The sequence below is a fragment of the Cololabis saira genome, chromosome 1 (assembly GCF_033807715.1).
Source record: "Cololabis saira isolate AMF1-May2022 chromosome 1, fColSai1.1, whole genome shotgun sequence".
In the NCBI taxonomy this organism is placed as follows: Eukaryota; Metazoa; Chordata; class Actinopteri; order Beloniformes; family Belonidae; genus Cololabis; species Cololabis saira.
The window spans coordinates 46,081,342-46,097,526 of NC_084587.1; the positions used below are offsets into that span (position 1 = coordinate 46,081,342).

General features: G+C 42.3%; 1 protein-coding gene across 1 annotated transcript; it reads right to left on the bottom strand.

Moving 5' to 3' along the window:
• Positions 1-1,715: 1,715 nt before the first annotated feature.
• si:ch73-109d9.2 (uncharacterized protein LOC565042 homolog) lies at positions 1,716-12,596 on the bottom strand. Its single transcript, XM_061724537.1, has 4 exons — positions 12,015-12,596; positions 7,862-7,986; positions 6,443-6,548; positions 1,716-3,987 (listed from the first exon to the last, which is right to left on the bottom strand). Exons 1-4 carry the CDS (start codon positions 12,274-12,276, stop codon positions 2,861-2,863), a joined length of 1,620 nt encoding a protein of 539 aa, XP_061580521.1. The 5' UTR covers positions 12,277-12,596; the 3' UTR covers positions 1,716-2,860.
• Positions 12,597-16,185: the final 3,589 nt, after the last annotated feature.

Below are 16,185 nucleotides of genomic sequence, written 5' to 3' on the forward strand. Positions count from 1 at the left end.
CACGGCCCCGTCTTGCGCTTTTGCACTAGGGGCTGAGGCGGGTAGAGCCGCTCCAAGCAGATACTTTTTCTGTAACCATTCTGGCGAGGTTCTATCTGGGCTGAGCCGGGACTATTTCTGACGTCATCACCCTCCATACCACTGATTGGTCGGGGGGCGGGGCCGTCAAACGGCTCGCGGTGATTTTATTATAAAGCGCAAAACTTCTGTTTGGTGATCCAACTCTGAGGTGCAGATGTTCATAAACCTGGTGGCTGAGGAGAGAATTAAAAAAGGGATGTAGATGGGCTGTTTTTTCCTCAGCCGCTCACGGCTCCAGCTGATTTCTGATCAGCGCCGACATGAACAAAGCGGTTGCGCAATCGAGTACGTCACAGCAGCTTCACCACAACCCCCCCACTTCTCCCCTGGCAGTGGAAAAACAAACGGGGACAAAACGGGTGGAGCCGCGACGAGCCGCGCCGAGCTGAGGAGGTACTAGTGCAAAAGCGCCATAAAGTGGAACTGGCTGGTTCAATCCACCCTGCATCTGCGTTGTGCAGCAGATGAAAAAAAAGAGTGCTTACTCATCCATTTGTAGTTTATTCTGAATAAAACAAAATACGCACCGTCAGCACAAATGGCTCAAACACACTACAAAAAAAAGCATTTTTATTGCAAAAATGGTTACAATACATCTTGTGAATAATTCCACTATTTTGTCCATGAGACTTGCATTTATAATGAGCATAAAACCTAATTATGACAACTTTTGTATGCAGTCCTGCATTTGACCACCCACCTCGGGCACGTCTCTGATGACTGCCAGTGTTTTAGGGTAGTGAGCAGCTTTAATAACGCCAATGCAAGGAGGACACTGTTCAACACAAGAGCAGGCCGAGGGACCACGGGTCCCAGCGGAGCTCCGCTAGTACTTCTTTCAGCTTCAAAAGCACTTGTTTCTGATGCTGATAAGAGAAACTTGAAAAGGTGACTGGAGTGTTGATCAGAATAAATGTAAAGTTATATCTAGAATCACATAATCAGCCAAGCTAGAATAGCTGACTGTGATTCACCTTCCAGACCTGCTGACTGTGGCAGTGATAGGGATAAACATGCCCTCATGTTGTCAGTGATCACTGTTTTTTTTATTGTCAACACTCATTTGATGCCGATTCTGATTTTTAATCTGGTTTTAGTTAGTTGTGAAACCTCTTGGGACAATCTCAGTTCTTAGTTATCCAGATGTGCAGAGCAAAGCATCAGTCCTGAGTTTGTAAACCGTAGCTACCACCACCAGTGAGGATGTGTATGAATGAATAATGATCTCTGTAAAGCGCTCTGGGTGCCTTGAAGGGCACTATATAAATCCAAGTCATTATTATTATTATAAACCATGTTGATGTTGCAGAAAGGTTTTCCTCTGATGGGACAGTGACCTCTGGATGTCACTGCAGCGCCGTGCTCGGTCCTCAGGACGACCGCAGATCCCACATGGACTATTTCAGCAGTGGAGCTCTTCAGAGTGCCGCCCTATGGCTGAATTTGTGATATCACGGTTTACCTGGAAAGTTTTGAGAACAAGACTCCAGGCATCAACAGTGGAATTCCTCCACAGGTTACGATAAAACATCCATGTGCAAGTTAGATTCCTAGCACAGTCTTTTATTTTGAAAATCAATCCCTATGCCATTCTGTCTTGCTAAAATAAAAACTTAAAACACGCAAACAGCTGAAGACCCTTTTATTTCGAGTTAATATTTACAAAGACAATGCTGCTCAATTTTGTTATTTTACTTACGGCCAGAGATTTTTAAGAAAAAACAATATGCAGCTGTATTTTTAGAGTACAATGGGCAGGAGAAAAACATGAAAAAACTGATGTTTGATATGTACAGAAAAAAGTTTAAATAGGTGTGAAAGAGATTTTAAAAACATGAATTTGACCAGAAAACAGGGTTGGAAATTTGCCAGTTATTTTGTGTAAGGAGAGGGGTTTGGGTTTGCTCACCCCACCAGCTACTCAAACAGCTGGATAAAAGAGAGAATGCAAGACGATACTCCCTTTTCAAGAAATACTCATTAGAAAAGACAACCAAATAATGTATCTTTTCATCACAATCTCTCAAAAGTCTATTCACATTAAACATACATGTGAAATTGAAACAGTTTTACAGTCTAAGCTTTGTTCTGTTTGTTCCGTTTTTTTTTATTACATAAAGTGTTTGAACAAGGTGGGACTGGTGACATGTACCAAAACAATGGACTGTCTCCCTATGGTGCTCAACAAATAAACCTAAAGGGGACCTATTATGAATTCAAGGCCTGTTTAAAATAGGTATTAGATGCCATAATAGGTCTCCTTTAATCCGTCAGCACCAGCTGCAGCTGGATTGAAACTAGAGGGCCGAAAAAGCCAAAATTCTAACTTCCAGGTTGGAGCCAACACCGAAATAGAAACAGGAAAAGAAAAGAAAAAGTGTAGATAAAAGGTCCCATGGTAAAGGTCCATACCACCAAAGGTATGACGAGACAAACTGGACCGTGTTGTTCACTAGTCTGACAGTTCAGAACCAAATGTAACAGCTTTGTTGTTGGGACAAAGGCTGTCTATGAATATGAACTGAATATGAAATCACCCAGGGAAAATCAGCCCTTTGACATGACACATGTTCTACAATATTGTTTAATATTTACTTGCTGGTAACAGTAGCTTGCAAAAGAAAATAAGTGGCAGGTAGATTTTAAAATCCGCCTGCCACTTGGGTAGGTGGGAAGAAAAAAGTTAGTTTCCAACCCTGGGAGGACACATATATAGCTCATGAATTAAACATTTATCTGTCGAACCTCCTGAAACCTCAGACGTTCTCGCCCGCCAGTCTTACAGGTGTGTCACGTGTTTGCGCTGGTGTGACTTCAGGTGATCCAGGCGTTTGAAGCTGAGGCCACACACGGAGCAGCGGTACGGTCTCTCCCCCGTGTGGGTGCGCTGGTGAACCTTTAAAATGTCCGCCCTCGTGAAACTCTTGTCGCACATGGTGCAGCGGTGAGGTTTCTCCTGCGTGTGAATTCTCCGATGCAGCTTCAGATTCCAGAGGCGGCTGAACTTGTTCCCACAGACGGTGCAACAATAAGGTTTGTCACCAGATTGGCCACATTTGTGTGTCTTTAGCTCAGTGAAGGAAGGGAAACCTTTCCCACAGTGGTTGCACAGGTGGAGCCCCTGCCCAGAGTGGATCCTCTGGTGGACCTTGAGGTTACAAGCCTGAGTGAAGGTCTTACCGCACTGCTTGCAAGAGTATGGAGGCCCTTGTGCACTGCCTTTGTGTGTCTGTTTGTGGACCTTGAGGGAAACGGAGTCTGGAAAGGACAGGGAGTTGCAGGTGTCTCTCCTCCCTCCACACCCTGCTGTCTGATGTTGCAGCGGCCCTTCTGGGTTTAAGACATCACCACACGTGTTTGAGACCTCGTACACATCCTCTGTGGCCTCTGGATGCAGGTTGAATCGAACGGCCTGGCTACGAAAACCCAGTCTGCCGCCTGAATCGGCAGACACGTGACCGGGATACAGGACATTGGTGTCCTGCAGAAACCCCTCCTCGTTTATCAGCAAGCAGCTAAACTCTCCGCTCACATCCATGTTAGTCCTGGAAGGGGAGCCTGCGGGGGAACAGTCTGCCCCCCTGCTCTCCTGCGGGGTGTCTGCAGGCGCTTCCACGTCTTCATCGTACCGAGCCACGTAACTCAGGTTTCCGGCCAGGTGGGAAGGTGAACTTTGTAACCCTTCAAAGCTGCCTGAGCCGATCAAACTGGTGTCTCCGTAGCTGGCCTTGTCAAAGCCGGCCAGCCCATCAACACCGTACCTGCTCTGGAACAGCGGCTCAGAAGGGTAACCCGTGTGTCCGTCTTGGCTCGACTCCGTTCTCTGGACAAAGCCGGTTTCCCACTTTGGGATCTTTTGCTCAGTGAAGCATTTACTTGGTCCAGGTAGACTTGATTTATCAATATCTGAAATAGAAGAGAGGATGTTCAGAAATCAGAAACATATTCACCATCTGAGCATGTGTGCTCCAGAATAGCTCCCCTTGCAGTGGCAGCTTGCTGCAGCAGCACTGCTGGTTATTACTAGCTTTGTACACATTTTTAAAGTTTTTCAACCCAGTCTCTTTTAGGATAACATATCATTTGAAATATATATATTGTTTGAAATTTTTGCATGACATGTTAGTGTTTTTGATGACTACTGTATTTTCCATCCTGGTTTTAGTGCATTTTTCATTGTTTACCACTTTTATAATCACTAACCATAGCAACCATAGCAACCAAGCACCTTCCAGGACCCACTGCAGTTTGCTTATCATTGTGGGGGTTGGAGTTGAAGATGCCAACATACACCTGCCTCAACAAACCCACAGTCCCCTGGACAAAGTAGCAGCACTGTGAAGATCATGTTCTTTGATTTCTCCCCTGCATTTAACACCATCCAGGCTCTGAACTGGAGCCTCCATCCATCCATACCGGGTCCATTTTTGTCAATCTCGCGCTGTCACTCGTGAACAAAACCCAGAGATATTTGGTTTCCTCCACTTGAGGCAGGACCTCTCCGCCCACCCGGAGAAGGCACGCCACGCTATTCCGGTGGAGAACCATGGCCTCGGTTTTGGAGGTGCTGATTCTCATCACTGCCGCGTCGCACTCGGCCTCAAACCGCCCCAGCACATGCTGAAGGTCCCGGTTCGAGGAAGCCAACAGGACAATGTCATCTGCAAAAAGCAGAGATGAAATCCTGTGGTTCCCAAACTGGATCCCCTCCGGCCCCTGGCTACGCCTAGACATCCTGTCCATAAAAACTATGAACAGGACCGGTGACAAAGGGCAGGCCTGCTGAAGACCAACATGCACTGCAAACAAGTCTGACTTGTGTTCAAGCACCCAGCGGAGGGTATAGAGCTGGTCCAGTGTCTATGACCGGGAGAAAAACCATATTTGTTCTGGAGCATCTGGAGCTGATTGTGTGAAGGATACTTCATAAAATGAAGATGATCTTGAACAACCCTGAGCTTCCTCTTCACAACACAGTGAATCAACGACAGAGTGTCTTCAGTCAGATGGGTCTACAGGTCTGCTGCGACACAGACCGCTCCAGGAGATCCTTCCTGTCCACAGCCGTAAGTGTCTCCGTAGAGACGTAACCCATAACAACTGGAACAATCATTTCACTTTTGCTTAGATTCTACATTTTGTTAGGTGAACTCATAATAAATGCAGTTCTTTTCAGGGATTAATGATTGACTCTCTAAGACCACTGCTTATGTTTTTTTCTTGTTAGATTTGTGTTAATGGACACCTGAACGCTCCAAACCAGCAAACTGCCAAAACATCTGTACATCAGTAAAATATATTGAATTTATATCAGGTATTCAGTTGACATTTGGGCAGCTGTTTGAGTGGAGCTACCAGTATGACGTCCCAGGAGATCTCAGTGCAAGAGAAGGAGACACATTAGACTTTCTTTTGCCTTTTTTCCTGGATTCATTTTTGTTAAATGGCTAATGGCACAATGAAAAAATTACACATTGTTGTTCACCTGAGGTTGTATTTGCATATTTATTACCCAACATCGCGCAAAAAGAAGAAGGACAAAATTCTACACAACTGTTCAACTAGAAATAAACATGCTTGAAATGTAGTGAAAGGCTCTAAATGTAAAATCCAGCTATCTGAGGCCCCGTTTACACGGAGCAAAAACGGTGGCGTTTTCATGCGTTTTGGCCGTTCGTTTACACGAAAACGAAGCTCAAAGTCACTAAAAACAATCATTTCTGAAAACTCCAGCCAAAGTGGAGATTTTCAAAAACTCAGTTTTCACGTTTGCTTGTAAACAGAGGGAAACGGAGATTTAGGCTTCAGAACGTCACATTATGAGACAGAAACGTCACCAGCGTCATGTGTGCCACCTGTGTTTACAATTTGTTTGGCCTCCGTCAATATTTTCTTGTATTTTACCTGTTTTATATTCTAAAGTCACACTTAAAAGTAACTCCATTTTCTCTGTCACTCCAAACGAAAGACTCTCGTTCCGTCTTGGAAGTAACTGGCATTCAAGGCTGATTTATGGTTCCGCGTTACACCAACGCAGAGCCTACGGCGTAGGGTACGCGGCGACGCGCACCGTACGTACAGTAGGCTACGCCGTCGATTTAACGCAGAACCATATTATTCAGGCTTTACACGTGTCATTTGTTGACGTTTTTTTCCAGGATTCCGATTGGCTAGCATGACTTTACGCTTCTCGTTACACTGCCCTCTGCAGGTTTGGCTGCTCATAGCACCTTAACAGCGTATTTATCCGGGTTCGTGTAAACAAGGATATTTTTTGAAAATCTAGAGAGGGAAATATCCGTTTTTGTAAATACCCGGCTATGTGTAAACGTGGCCTGAGTCTTCCTGCACAGAGACTCACCGTCCGCATTGACACCCCAGTCTTGTGACTCCCGGAGTTCAGGCATGCTCTGAAGAGATTCCTCCTTGAGGACTCCCTGGAACTTTTCCTTTTCTGCATCTGTTTGCTGGTAGAAATGTGGGAAAACAATAATCACGCTCAGGAGTCTATACTTTGTGCATGTGAGAAATAACTGCATCTTTTGTTATGTAGATTTAGAAACCCGGATCAGAAAATGTAAGGACAATATGGGAATAACATTTTTTTTTAAATGCATGTGATTCTTACATTTGCTAGACAGCATGAAACCAAACATTTTATGTTTTTTTTTTATCTTGTTTTTAAATACATCCATTCAGGTCTGAAACCGATTCCCAAAAAGCTGGGAGAGTAAACCTTTAACTCCTTTGTAATGTAATTTGTCATTCCTTCTTAAAACACTAAATCCTTCTGGCACTTAAGATAACAGGAAGTCATGAGGAGTCTCAGATGTCAACTTTCCTTATTCTTCCAGAAAACACAGCTTGAGATAATATACGCCTAGCGAGTAAATCTGTAGGGTCAGGTAGTGGTGCCCAGAGTTCAGACCAATCAGTGTGAAACAGTTTTCAGTCACTCTACATGGAGCTGATTAAAGCTCCAACTGTAGCAGTCGCCTTTGTTTCTTGAATGTGCTTGCAACCGTACAGGCTCAGGCTGTCGCATTTTTGGTTTCTCTACACATTCTCTGTTGGACTCGGCTCAGGACTGTCCACAGGTCAGTCCACTACCTGCCCCCTCCTCTGATTCGTCTGTCCACAATACAGGTTTTTAATGTGTGAATTGTCCACCCCAGGTCCCTCCGAGCGAAGACGTGTTGTCTTTGCCTCTGGAAAGGTAAATATAAAACCTATTTTCTCTGCAGGAAGGCAGAGAGGCATTTCTGAAAGCAGTCTGTACTGTAATGCTAGAAAGAAGTTCCTGTCAGTAACGCCTTGTCCATGTGGTTTTATCAGCTATTGATAAATGATGGTTTCTGAGATAATAATAATAATAATAATAATAATAATAATAATAATAATAATAATAATAATAATAATAATAATAATAATAATAATAATAATAATAATAATAATAATAATAATAATAATAATAATAATAATAATCTGTCCTGTAGAAGGAGAAACTTGAAAATATCCTCCAGTATTTATCTGTTGGATATTATTGTTGTTGTTTTTTTATTTTGATTTGGGGTGGTACACTTTTATATTACTCGTAACAAAAACAAAAGTAATCTAACTCAGCAAAAAGTCATATTCACTAAATAACCTTTCAACATGTTTGTCTTTACATCTTTATGAGACCAAAAATAATGTAAAATCACGGACGCAACACATGTATGTATTCACTGAAATAAAGTGTTAAAAAAAGATAAGGAAGCAATAAGTAAAGTTATCTTACCCGAGTTGAGTTCATGCGATCTTCTGGCTTTGCCTTCTCCACAGCTTGATTCTGTGTTTCTCCAGCAGAGCCTTGGGAACCTTCTGACTCTTCCAGACCAACATTCTCCTGTTTCAGACTTTTCTCTGTTGCACAAGGAAAGAGAGAATAAAACAAATAAAACAAAATAAAACTGTTACTACTCATGCTCAAAAGAATTTAGTAAACCTCAACTTTTGTGGTTTAAAAAGAAAAGTAATATTTCCTCTGTTAACTGACATGGATGTTTAGGAGTCAGAGTTGTGTTTCAGATCAACATTTGAGCTGTGAGTTGGTTCCCTCAAGGTATCATCTGTTCCTGACTGCTCCACTAAAATCTTTCATCTTAGTGCCATTTCTGAACATAAAGTCTATCGGTATGATGAAAGTTAACCAAACTGTCAAGTTCTGGGCTTTAAATCTCCCATATTCAGCTCCTTTCTGCTTAACATGTGAATGGCTGCGTCGGAAATCGCATACTTCCACCCTAATGAGTATGCAAAATGAGTATGTGAGATTTTTTAGTGTGTCCAAAACATTAGAACGTACTCAATAGTGTGCTCTATCCATACTCATTCCGGAGAATTTTTTTAGTGTGGATTGATGGACACTAGCCGAGCAGAACCTTCCCACAATGCAATGCAGCGGCGTTTGGTTGCTAAGTGATACGTATATGTCATAAGTATAATATTAAGTATAATAATATTATTATATAATGTTAATATCATAATATTCGTATTTAATAATATTATATAATGTCATCTTGTTTCGGCCAGAATAAACGGGAAAGAGCGGAGTGCTGCTACCGCTGCTGTGACAGGTTACCATGGTAACAACCCCCCCCTCCCAACGGCAGGAAGTGTCGTGTGCGCTCTTAATAGTACGTCCGAATTAATGCACATTGCACACTACTGATATTTACTCAAAAGTGTACCGAATTTAAAGGAGCTTGAGGCCGGATTGTGGCAAGATTTATGAAAAAAATCTGTATACATTTGAAGTTTTCTAGTAATAATGTCAGATGAAGCGTTCCAAACCCAAAAGAATTAGCCCTCTAGTGTATCTCTCCTTTGCCTTGAACAGGCTGTGTGCTGCAAAATGTGCTGCAATTCGGTCCCGAATTTCCCGCGCTGGGCTGCGGATGTGACGTCACATGACGCTGCATGTGCGTTCTCCCCGTTCTCCCGTGCCGGCTTCACTGTTGGCTGCAGTACCCCCAACGGCCGTCGTGGTGAAGGGTGGCGCTGATACGAGACTCTTTCATTTGTAGTGACAGAGAAGTGGAGTTAATTTTAAGTGTGACTTTAGAATATAAATCAAGTAGAATACAAGAAAATATTGACGGTGGCCAAACAAATTGTAAACACAGGTCGCACACATGACGCTGGTGACGTTTCTGTCGCATAATGTGACGTTCTGAAGCCTAAATGTCAATTTCCCTCCGTTTACAAGCAAACGTGAAGACTGAGTTTTTGCAAATCTCCACTTTGGCTGGAGTTTTCAGAAATGATCGTTTGTGGTGACTTTGGGCTTCGTTTTCGTGTAAAGGAACGGCCAAAACGCATGAAAACACCACCGTTTTTTGCTACGTGTAAACAGGGCCTTAGATGTTGCCTTGCATCATCACACCTGATTCTAATTAATGGTCATCATCAGCTTGTCATCCAGGTCTGCACAAGTCTGTTAATGACAGTCATTTGTATCAGGGTGTGCTGAAGCAGGGAAACGCCTAAAACATGCAGGACAGGGTTGAAAACCACTGCTTTATACAGTACTTTTATATTCTCTATTTATATTCTGTAATTATATATTTTTTACTTTTTTATCCTTCTTTCACTGCATGTGTGTGTTGTGTGTACTGCTGCTTCTCAAAGCGAATTTCCCCACTGAAGGATGAATAAAGGACAATCTAATCTAAAAGATCCGTAACACTTAAAACTTGGTCTATCGGTGCTCAGCCATACTCCATTTTTATCACAAGGGTGGGGGTGGGGGTTGCCTGGGGTGTATGTATAGTATAGTATGCCGTGTATGTGTGTGTGTTGTATGAAGGAAGGTACGGGGAGTGGGGGGGTCAAGGGGGGTCGTTTCTTTTCTCTTTTTAATGTAAAGCACTTTGGCTGCATCCGAAATTCCATACTTCCACCCTAATGAGTATGCAAAAAACAGTATGTGAGATTTTTTAGTGCGTCCGAAATATAAGTACGTACTCAATAGTATGAGCTATCCATTCTCATTCCGGAGAAATTTATTAGTATGGATTGATGGACACTGGCTAAGCAGAAACTTCCCACAATGCAATGCAGCGGTGTTTGTGTTTCTGTATAGAGCAGGGGTGTTGGACTCCAGTCTTCGAGGGCCGCAATCCTGCATGTTTTAGATGTCTCGTTGCATCAACACACCTGATTCAAATTAATGGTCGTCACCAGCTTGTCATCAAGGTCTGGACAGCTCTGTTGGTGTCACAGCTACTTTTATCACGGTGTGCGGAAGCAGGGAAGCAGGGAAACATCTGAAACATGCAGGAATGCGGCCCTTGAGGACTGAAGCCCGACACCCCTGGTTTAGAGTATTTTTGCTGCTACTGCTGCTGTGACACGTCACTTTCTCCCAACGGCAGGAAGTGACGTGTGGCTCTGAGTAGTACGTCAGAATTAATGCACACTACGGATATTTACTCAAAAGTGTGCCGGACTTAAGTATACTTTTTGTATATACTGTTTAGTATGGCATTTCGGACGCACCGTTTGTGTTGTACTTTATCTGCAGGAAAGGTGCTATATAGGTAAAGGTCCTTCCTCCCTGCAGCTGTGAGACTACACAACCAGCACTGCTCACAGTAGACCACATACAACCTGACAATAAATGTACATACTAGAAAATAATGTGCAATATCATTCACTGCAACGTGCAATTATGTAAATATCCATCTGTAAATATCCATCTGTTATTTTTTATATACCAGTATTTCTTATTATTTATTTTTCTTATTATTATTATTATTATTATTATTATTATTATTATTATTATTATTATTATTATTGTTGTATATACCAGTACTGTTTATAGTGTGTCATACTCTGATATTATTATTATTATTTCTATTGATGCCTCTTGTTTTGCACTATCCCCTTTGCTGCTGTACACTGCAAATTTCCCCACTGTGGGACTAATAAAGGATTATCTTATCTTATATAAATTAAAGTTTTAAGTTTAAAACTGCACCTGAATCAGACTGAACCAAAGGTGCCAAAACAGCCCAGATTTGCTTAAATGTGCCTGTTATCCTGGATTTATATTGGAGGTAACAGGAAGTGGTTATGAGAAAAGTGTACAATCAATATGTATGAGAAAATGGACGGGAATAAACTATTATTAAGGCAACCAAAACTAATGAGTTGTAGAAACAGGCAGAGGTGTCAAGTAACGAAGTACAAATACTTTGTTACCTTACTTAAGTAGAAATTTTGGTTATCTATACTTCACTGGAGTAATTATTTTTCAGACGACTTTTTACTTTTACTCCTTACATTTTCCAGCAATTATCTGTACTTTTTACTCCTTACATTTTAAAAACAGCCTTGTTACTTTATTTCATTTCGGCGTTTAAACAAAAAACTATCCAGTTAAATTGCTCCATCCGGATAGAGTGAATTTGGTTGTGGTTGTTTCAGATGTTCTTGTCCAGTTTTGTTCTTACATCCGTTTCCCTCAGATTCCTGCAACTAAACTTGGATGTACATTCCAATAAAGGTTAGGATAAATGATAACATGCCTCTGAAGTTTGACTTTTTGCAGCATTACAATACTTATAGGCAACTAGTCATCATATCTCCTGCTCTCTGAAACACATGTTAATGCTCAATAGTACACATATATGGTTCTTTAATATATTTGCATTATACTAAGATGCATTCATTTTCAATGGCTTTAGTCCTTAATGGCTTTTTTTCCCCTTACATTACTTTTACTTTTATACTTTAAGTAGTTGAAACCAGTACTTTTATACTTTTACTTGAGTAAAAAACTTGAGTTGATACTTCAACTTCTACAGGAGTATTTTTAACCTCTAGTATCTATACTTGTACCTGAGTAATGAATGTGAATACTTTTGACAGCTCTGGAAACAGCGTACCTGACTCCCGGCCGGGGGCCGGTGTTGTCTGGGCGGACCAGCCGCCTCCCCCGCAGTCCGCGCACCGGCCGGCTGGCTCCGAGCGCCGGCTCTCCGCACACCTGACCCGCCTCTTCAGGGTGTCCACCTGCTGGCGGCAGCGGGTCAGCTCCTCCACGAAGCTGTCCTCCACCAGCCTGGTGATCTCGTACATGGCGGCCTTGAACACCGTCTCCATGACGACGGAGAGCTGGGACTGGAACGTCCTCATGGCCTCGGCCATCACGGTGTTGGTCTGGGTACCGCTGGACGGGCGGCTGCACGGGGGGCGGTGGGTTTCCTCGACTTGCGGAGGCGCTTTAAATCATTTAAATCATTGCACGCGGCAGGAAAACCAACTTTGAGGTCACGAAGGTCGTTTTCAGCGTTTTCTAAACAATTCACCGTTAACGTTGAGCGCTTTCCCTGAAATGTGAGTTACCGTATTCATCATCCACGCAATGTTTATTTACAAATCATCAAAAGTGAGGGGGCAGCGTGTGGATGCTGAGGCTGTGTAGATTGGTGGTCGCCGCTGAGCTGCTGCTTTTCCCTTTATTCCGTCAACAACAGCACTTCCGGGGTTGAGCTACGGATCCTCGCGCGGGACAATGTTCAGGGTTGCGCTGCGCCCGGCTCGCCGACCACCTCTACAAGATTTTCCCTCCATCTGTGTCCAAAAACTTCTGGTTAGAATTAAGAAACTGGTTACTACTTAGAATAGAGGACGTACCAGTGTTTGATATCTCTCATATTTATTTCTATATAGATAACTTCGTAGATAACTATATAGATAAAGTCGAATGTATCTGACATAATAAATATAGTTATTCTCATGGGTAAATATGATATTCATTGTAGTAAGTGGAGGAATAGCAAACCCTCCTTTGATTGGTTTTTAAATGATTTAAACATTTTCTTCTTATCCCTAAGAAAAATAGACTCCAACAAAATGGCTAAAAAGATTTGTGACGATATATCTTGTTTTCTGCTTTTTTGATGCATGCCTCAGTCCTTGCTCCTCTTTTTGACACTTTTGTATGCCTGGTTTTAAATACTGTGATACTTTTATAGTTTGCACTTTATAAAAACCCCTGTTTGTCTTTTATTTCTATATATAGTTCATTGTTTTTTCTATATAGCTCTATATTTGACAGCGTCTCATATTATGTCTACTAAGTATACTATCATCCTTACAAGATGATGTTTAATTACTGTTCTATGTTGTTTTATTGTGTTCAAAGTGTTTAAAGAAGAAAAAAAAAAGATTTTCCCTCCATTGATCTAGCTCACATTTGTCCCAGATTTTCAACACATTGATAAATGAATAACTGGGTATGATTACCAAATCTGGTTAATCAGTGCTTAAAGCGGGATGGTAGAGGCCTCAAAATATCCTTAGGTAAGTTTGTGGGATATTTAATTATCAGTAGTTAGCATTTTTTCAGAATCAGAATCAGAAAAAAGTTTATTGCCAAGTAGTTTAACTAGGGTTGCCACCTTTCAGAAATAGAAATAAGGGACGCCCCGATTTCAGCAGCGCAGGCACAAAAAAAAGGGACATCCCCAAAACTTCTAAACTGCATAGACATGTATTTATTTCATATGAAAAAACAAAATGCTTTGATTTAAAGTTTAAAGTGCTTTAATAGCATTGAACTTGCATGACTGTACAGACAGACAACCATACTAGCAACTGAAATATCCTCCTATGCTACGTATGTCCACATCAGCCAAGATGTATATTATAGCCTACAGGTGAAGAATATGGTGTAACAGTTAATTTATTTCAATAATTCAACTTAAAAGGTTAAACTAATATATTACATAGTCTCATTACATGCAAAGCAAGATGTGTTTAACCTTTATTTGTTATCACATTGATGATTGAATTGTTTATTGATTTCATAATATAGAGATTTTTTATGTGGGGTTTTCATAAACTGTGAGCAATAATCACCAAAATTATAACAAATAAGGGCTTGAAATATCTCAATGAATGTAATGGGAAATTATATATGTGTTTCACCTTTAGTTGAATTTACTACGAATGAAGTTTTGAAATATATTCAAATTTTCCGACCTTCACCTGTATATTATGACCAGGGGTGCACACAAGCCAGTACTCGAGGGCCAGTCTACCTCACGCTTTAGATGTTTCCCTGCCTCAACACAACCCTGATAGACAAGGCTGTGTCACCAACAGAGTTGTGTAAACCTTGATGACATGTTGATGACAACCCGTGATTAGAATCAGGTGTGTTGAAGACAGGGAAACATCTAAAATATGCAGTAGACTGGCCCTCGATTCCCGGCTTGTGTGCACCCCTGATTATGACATCAATAAATAAGAGCATAATATATGTCCGTATTGGTTCAATACGGAATGCGACTTTTAATTCCCTATTACGTAACATTTCCGTATTTCAAGGGACAGGTGGCGACCCTAAGTTTAACACACGCAAGGAATTTGTTGTGGTCACTGGTGCAACACAAAAGGACAAATAATATTCAAAGAAAATATGTACAACATGTTGGAGTGCCGGAGTAATGAGTCTGTACAAAGATGACCTAGGATGTGCGTTAATGGCCACGGTTACATGATGTTTTTTAATTCGGAATGAATTATTCCGAATTAAATAATTCAGAATTAAACTATTTTCCTTCGAGTTTACATGAAAATAGTCATTCCGAATTGAGGTTTACATGGAAAACACGTTTGATCGGCTTTATCCAATTCCTCTTAAGGTCTGGGGGTTGGGAAGGTTCTGATTGGATAGGAGGGCGCCGGAAGTTACGTCTACCGGAAGAAAAAACAACTTAGCCGCTACAACTTTGAAAAGCTCACCATTTTTATGTTTTTTGCCATCTGTTCTTTTAATTATTTCCAGGTCCTCTAAGCTATTTATTAAATAAATGGTCTCTGCTCTTGACCAGCGTTTACTGCGTGCTGCCATCTTGAAACTTTGTTTGGAAAACAAGCCCAGCGCGGAATATAAACGTCATGGTGACAGACGGGCGAGGGAACGAGCAGCGCAGAATAAAGGCAAGGGCAAGGCCAGTTTATTTCGCCTGGCCAAGTGGTGCAGCAACAACAACCTCTCCTTGAATGTGAAGAAGACAAAGGAGATTGTTGTTGACTTCAGGAGAACACACACAAAGCATGCCCCCCTCACCATTAATGGAGCTGCTGTGGAGAAAGTAAGCAGCACTAAGTTCCTGGGTGTGCACATCTGTGAGGACCTCTCCTGGTCAAAGAACACTGCAGCACTGGCCAGTAAAGCCCAACAGCGACTCTACTTCCTCCGCAAGCTGAAGAGAGCCAGAACTCCAGCCTCCATCATGTGCACCTTCTACAGAGGCACCATAGAGAGCATCCTCACCAGCTGCATCACTGGTGGTATGGCACCTGCACCGTGTCCTGCCGCAAACAACGTGTGGTGAGAGCAGCTGAGAGGATCCTGGGAGTCTCTCTCCCGACCCTCCAGGATATCTACAGCACCCGCCTCACCCGAAAAGCCCTCTACATTGCAAGAGACTCCACCCACCCATCCAACGGCCTCTTCAGTCTGCTGCCGTCCGGAAAAAGACTGAGAGGGCCAGGACTAGCAGACTGAAAGACAGCTTTCTCCACCAAGCTGTCAGGATGCTGAACTCTCTCTCTGCCCTGCCCTCCCTCAACCCTCTGCCCCCCCCCACCCCCCACAACACACACACACACACACACACACACACACACACACCTGCCCCCTCCCACACGCACGCACACACACACACACACACACACACACACACACACACACACACACACACACACACACACACACACACACCTGCCCCCTCCCACACACACAGACACACACACACATCACCCCCTGCCCCCATTGAGTCTGAGTCTCTCTCCAGTGGGGTCCCCCTATCACTGCCCAGTGGAATTGATGAATTGATGATCTGGAAAAGTAAAAAACTGTTGCACTTTAACTTTTTAACCAATAGCACTGCCGCCTAGAAGTCTGTTCTTTTATACTTGCCCTGTGTTTTTATATTGGTTTTTATGGTTTTTCTGCAATGACATATTGTTATGTGTCCTGTCAGTGTACGTCTATATTGTCAGTGTTATGTCTATATTGTCACTGTCTTGTCCAAATGTATA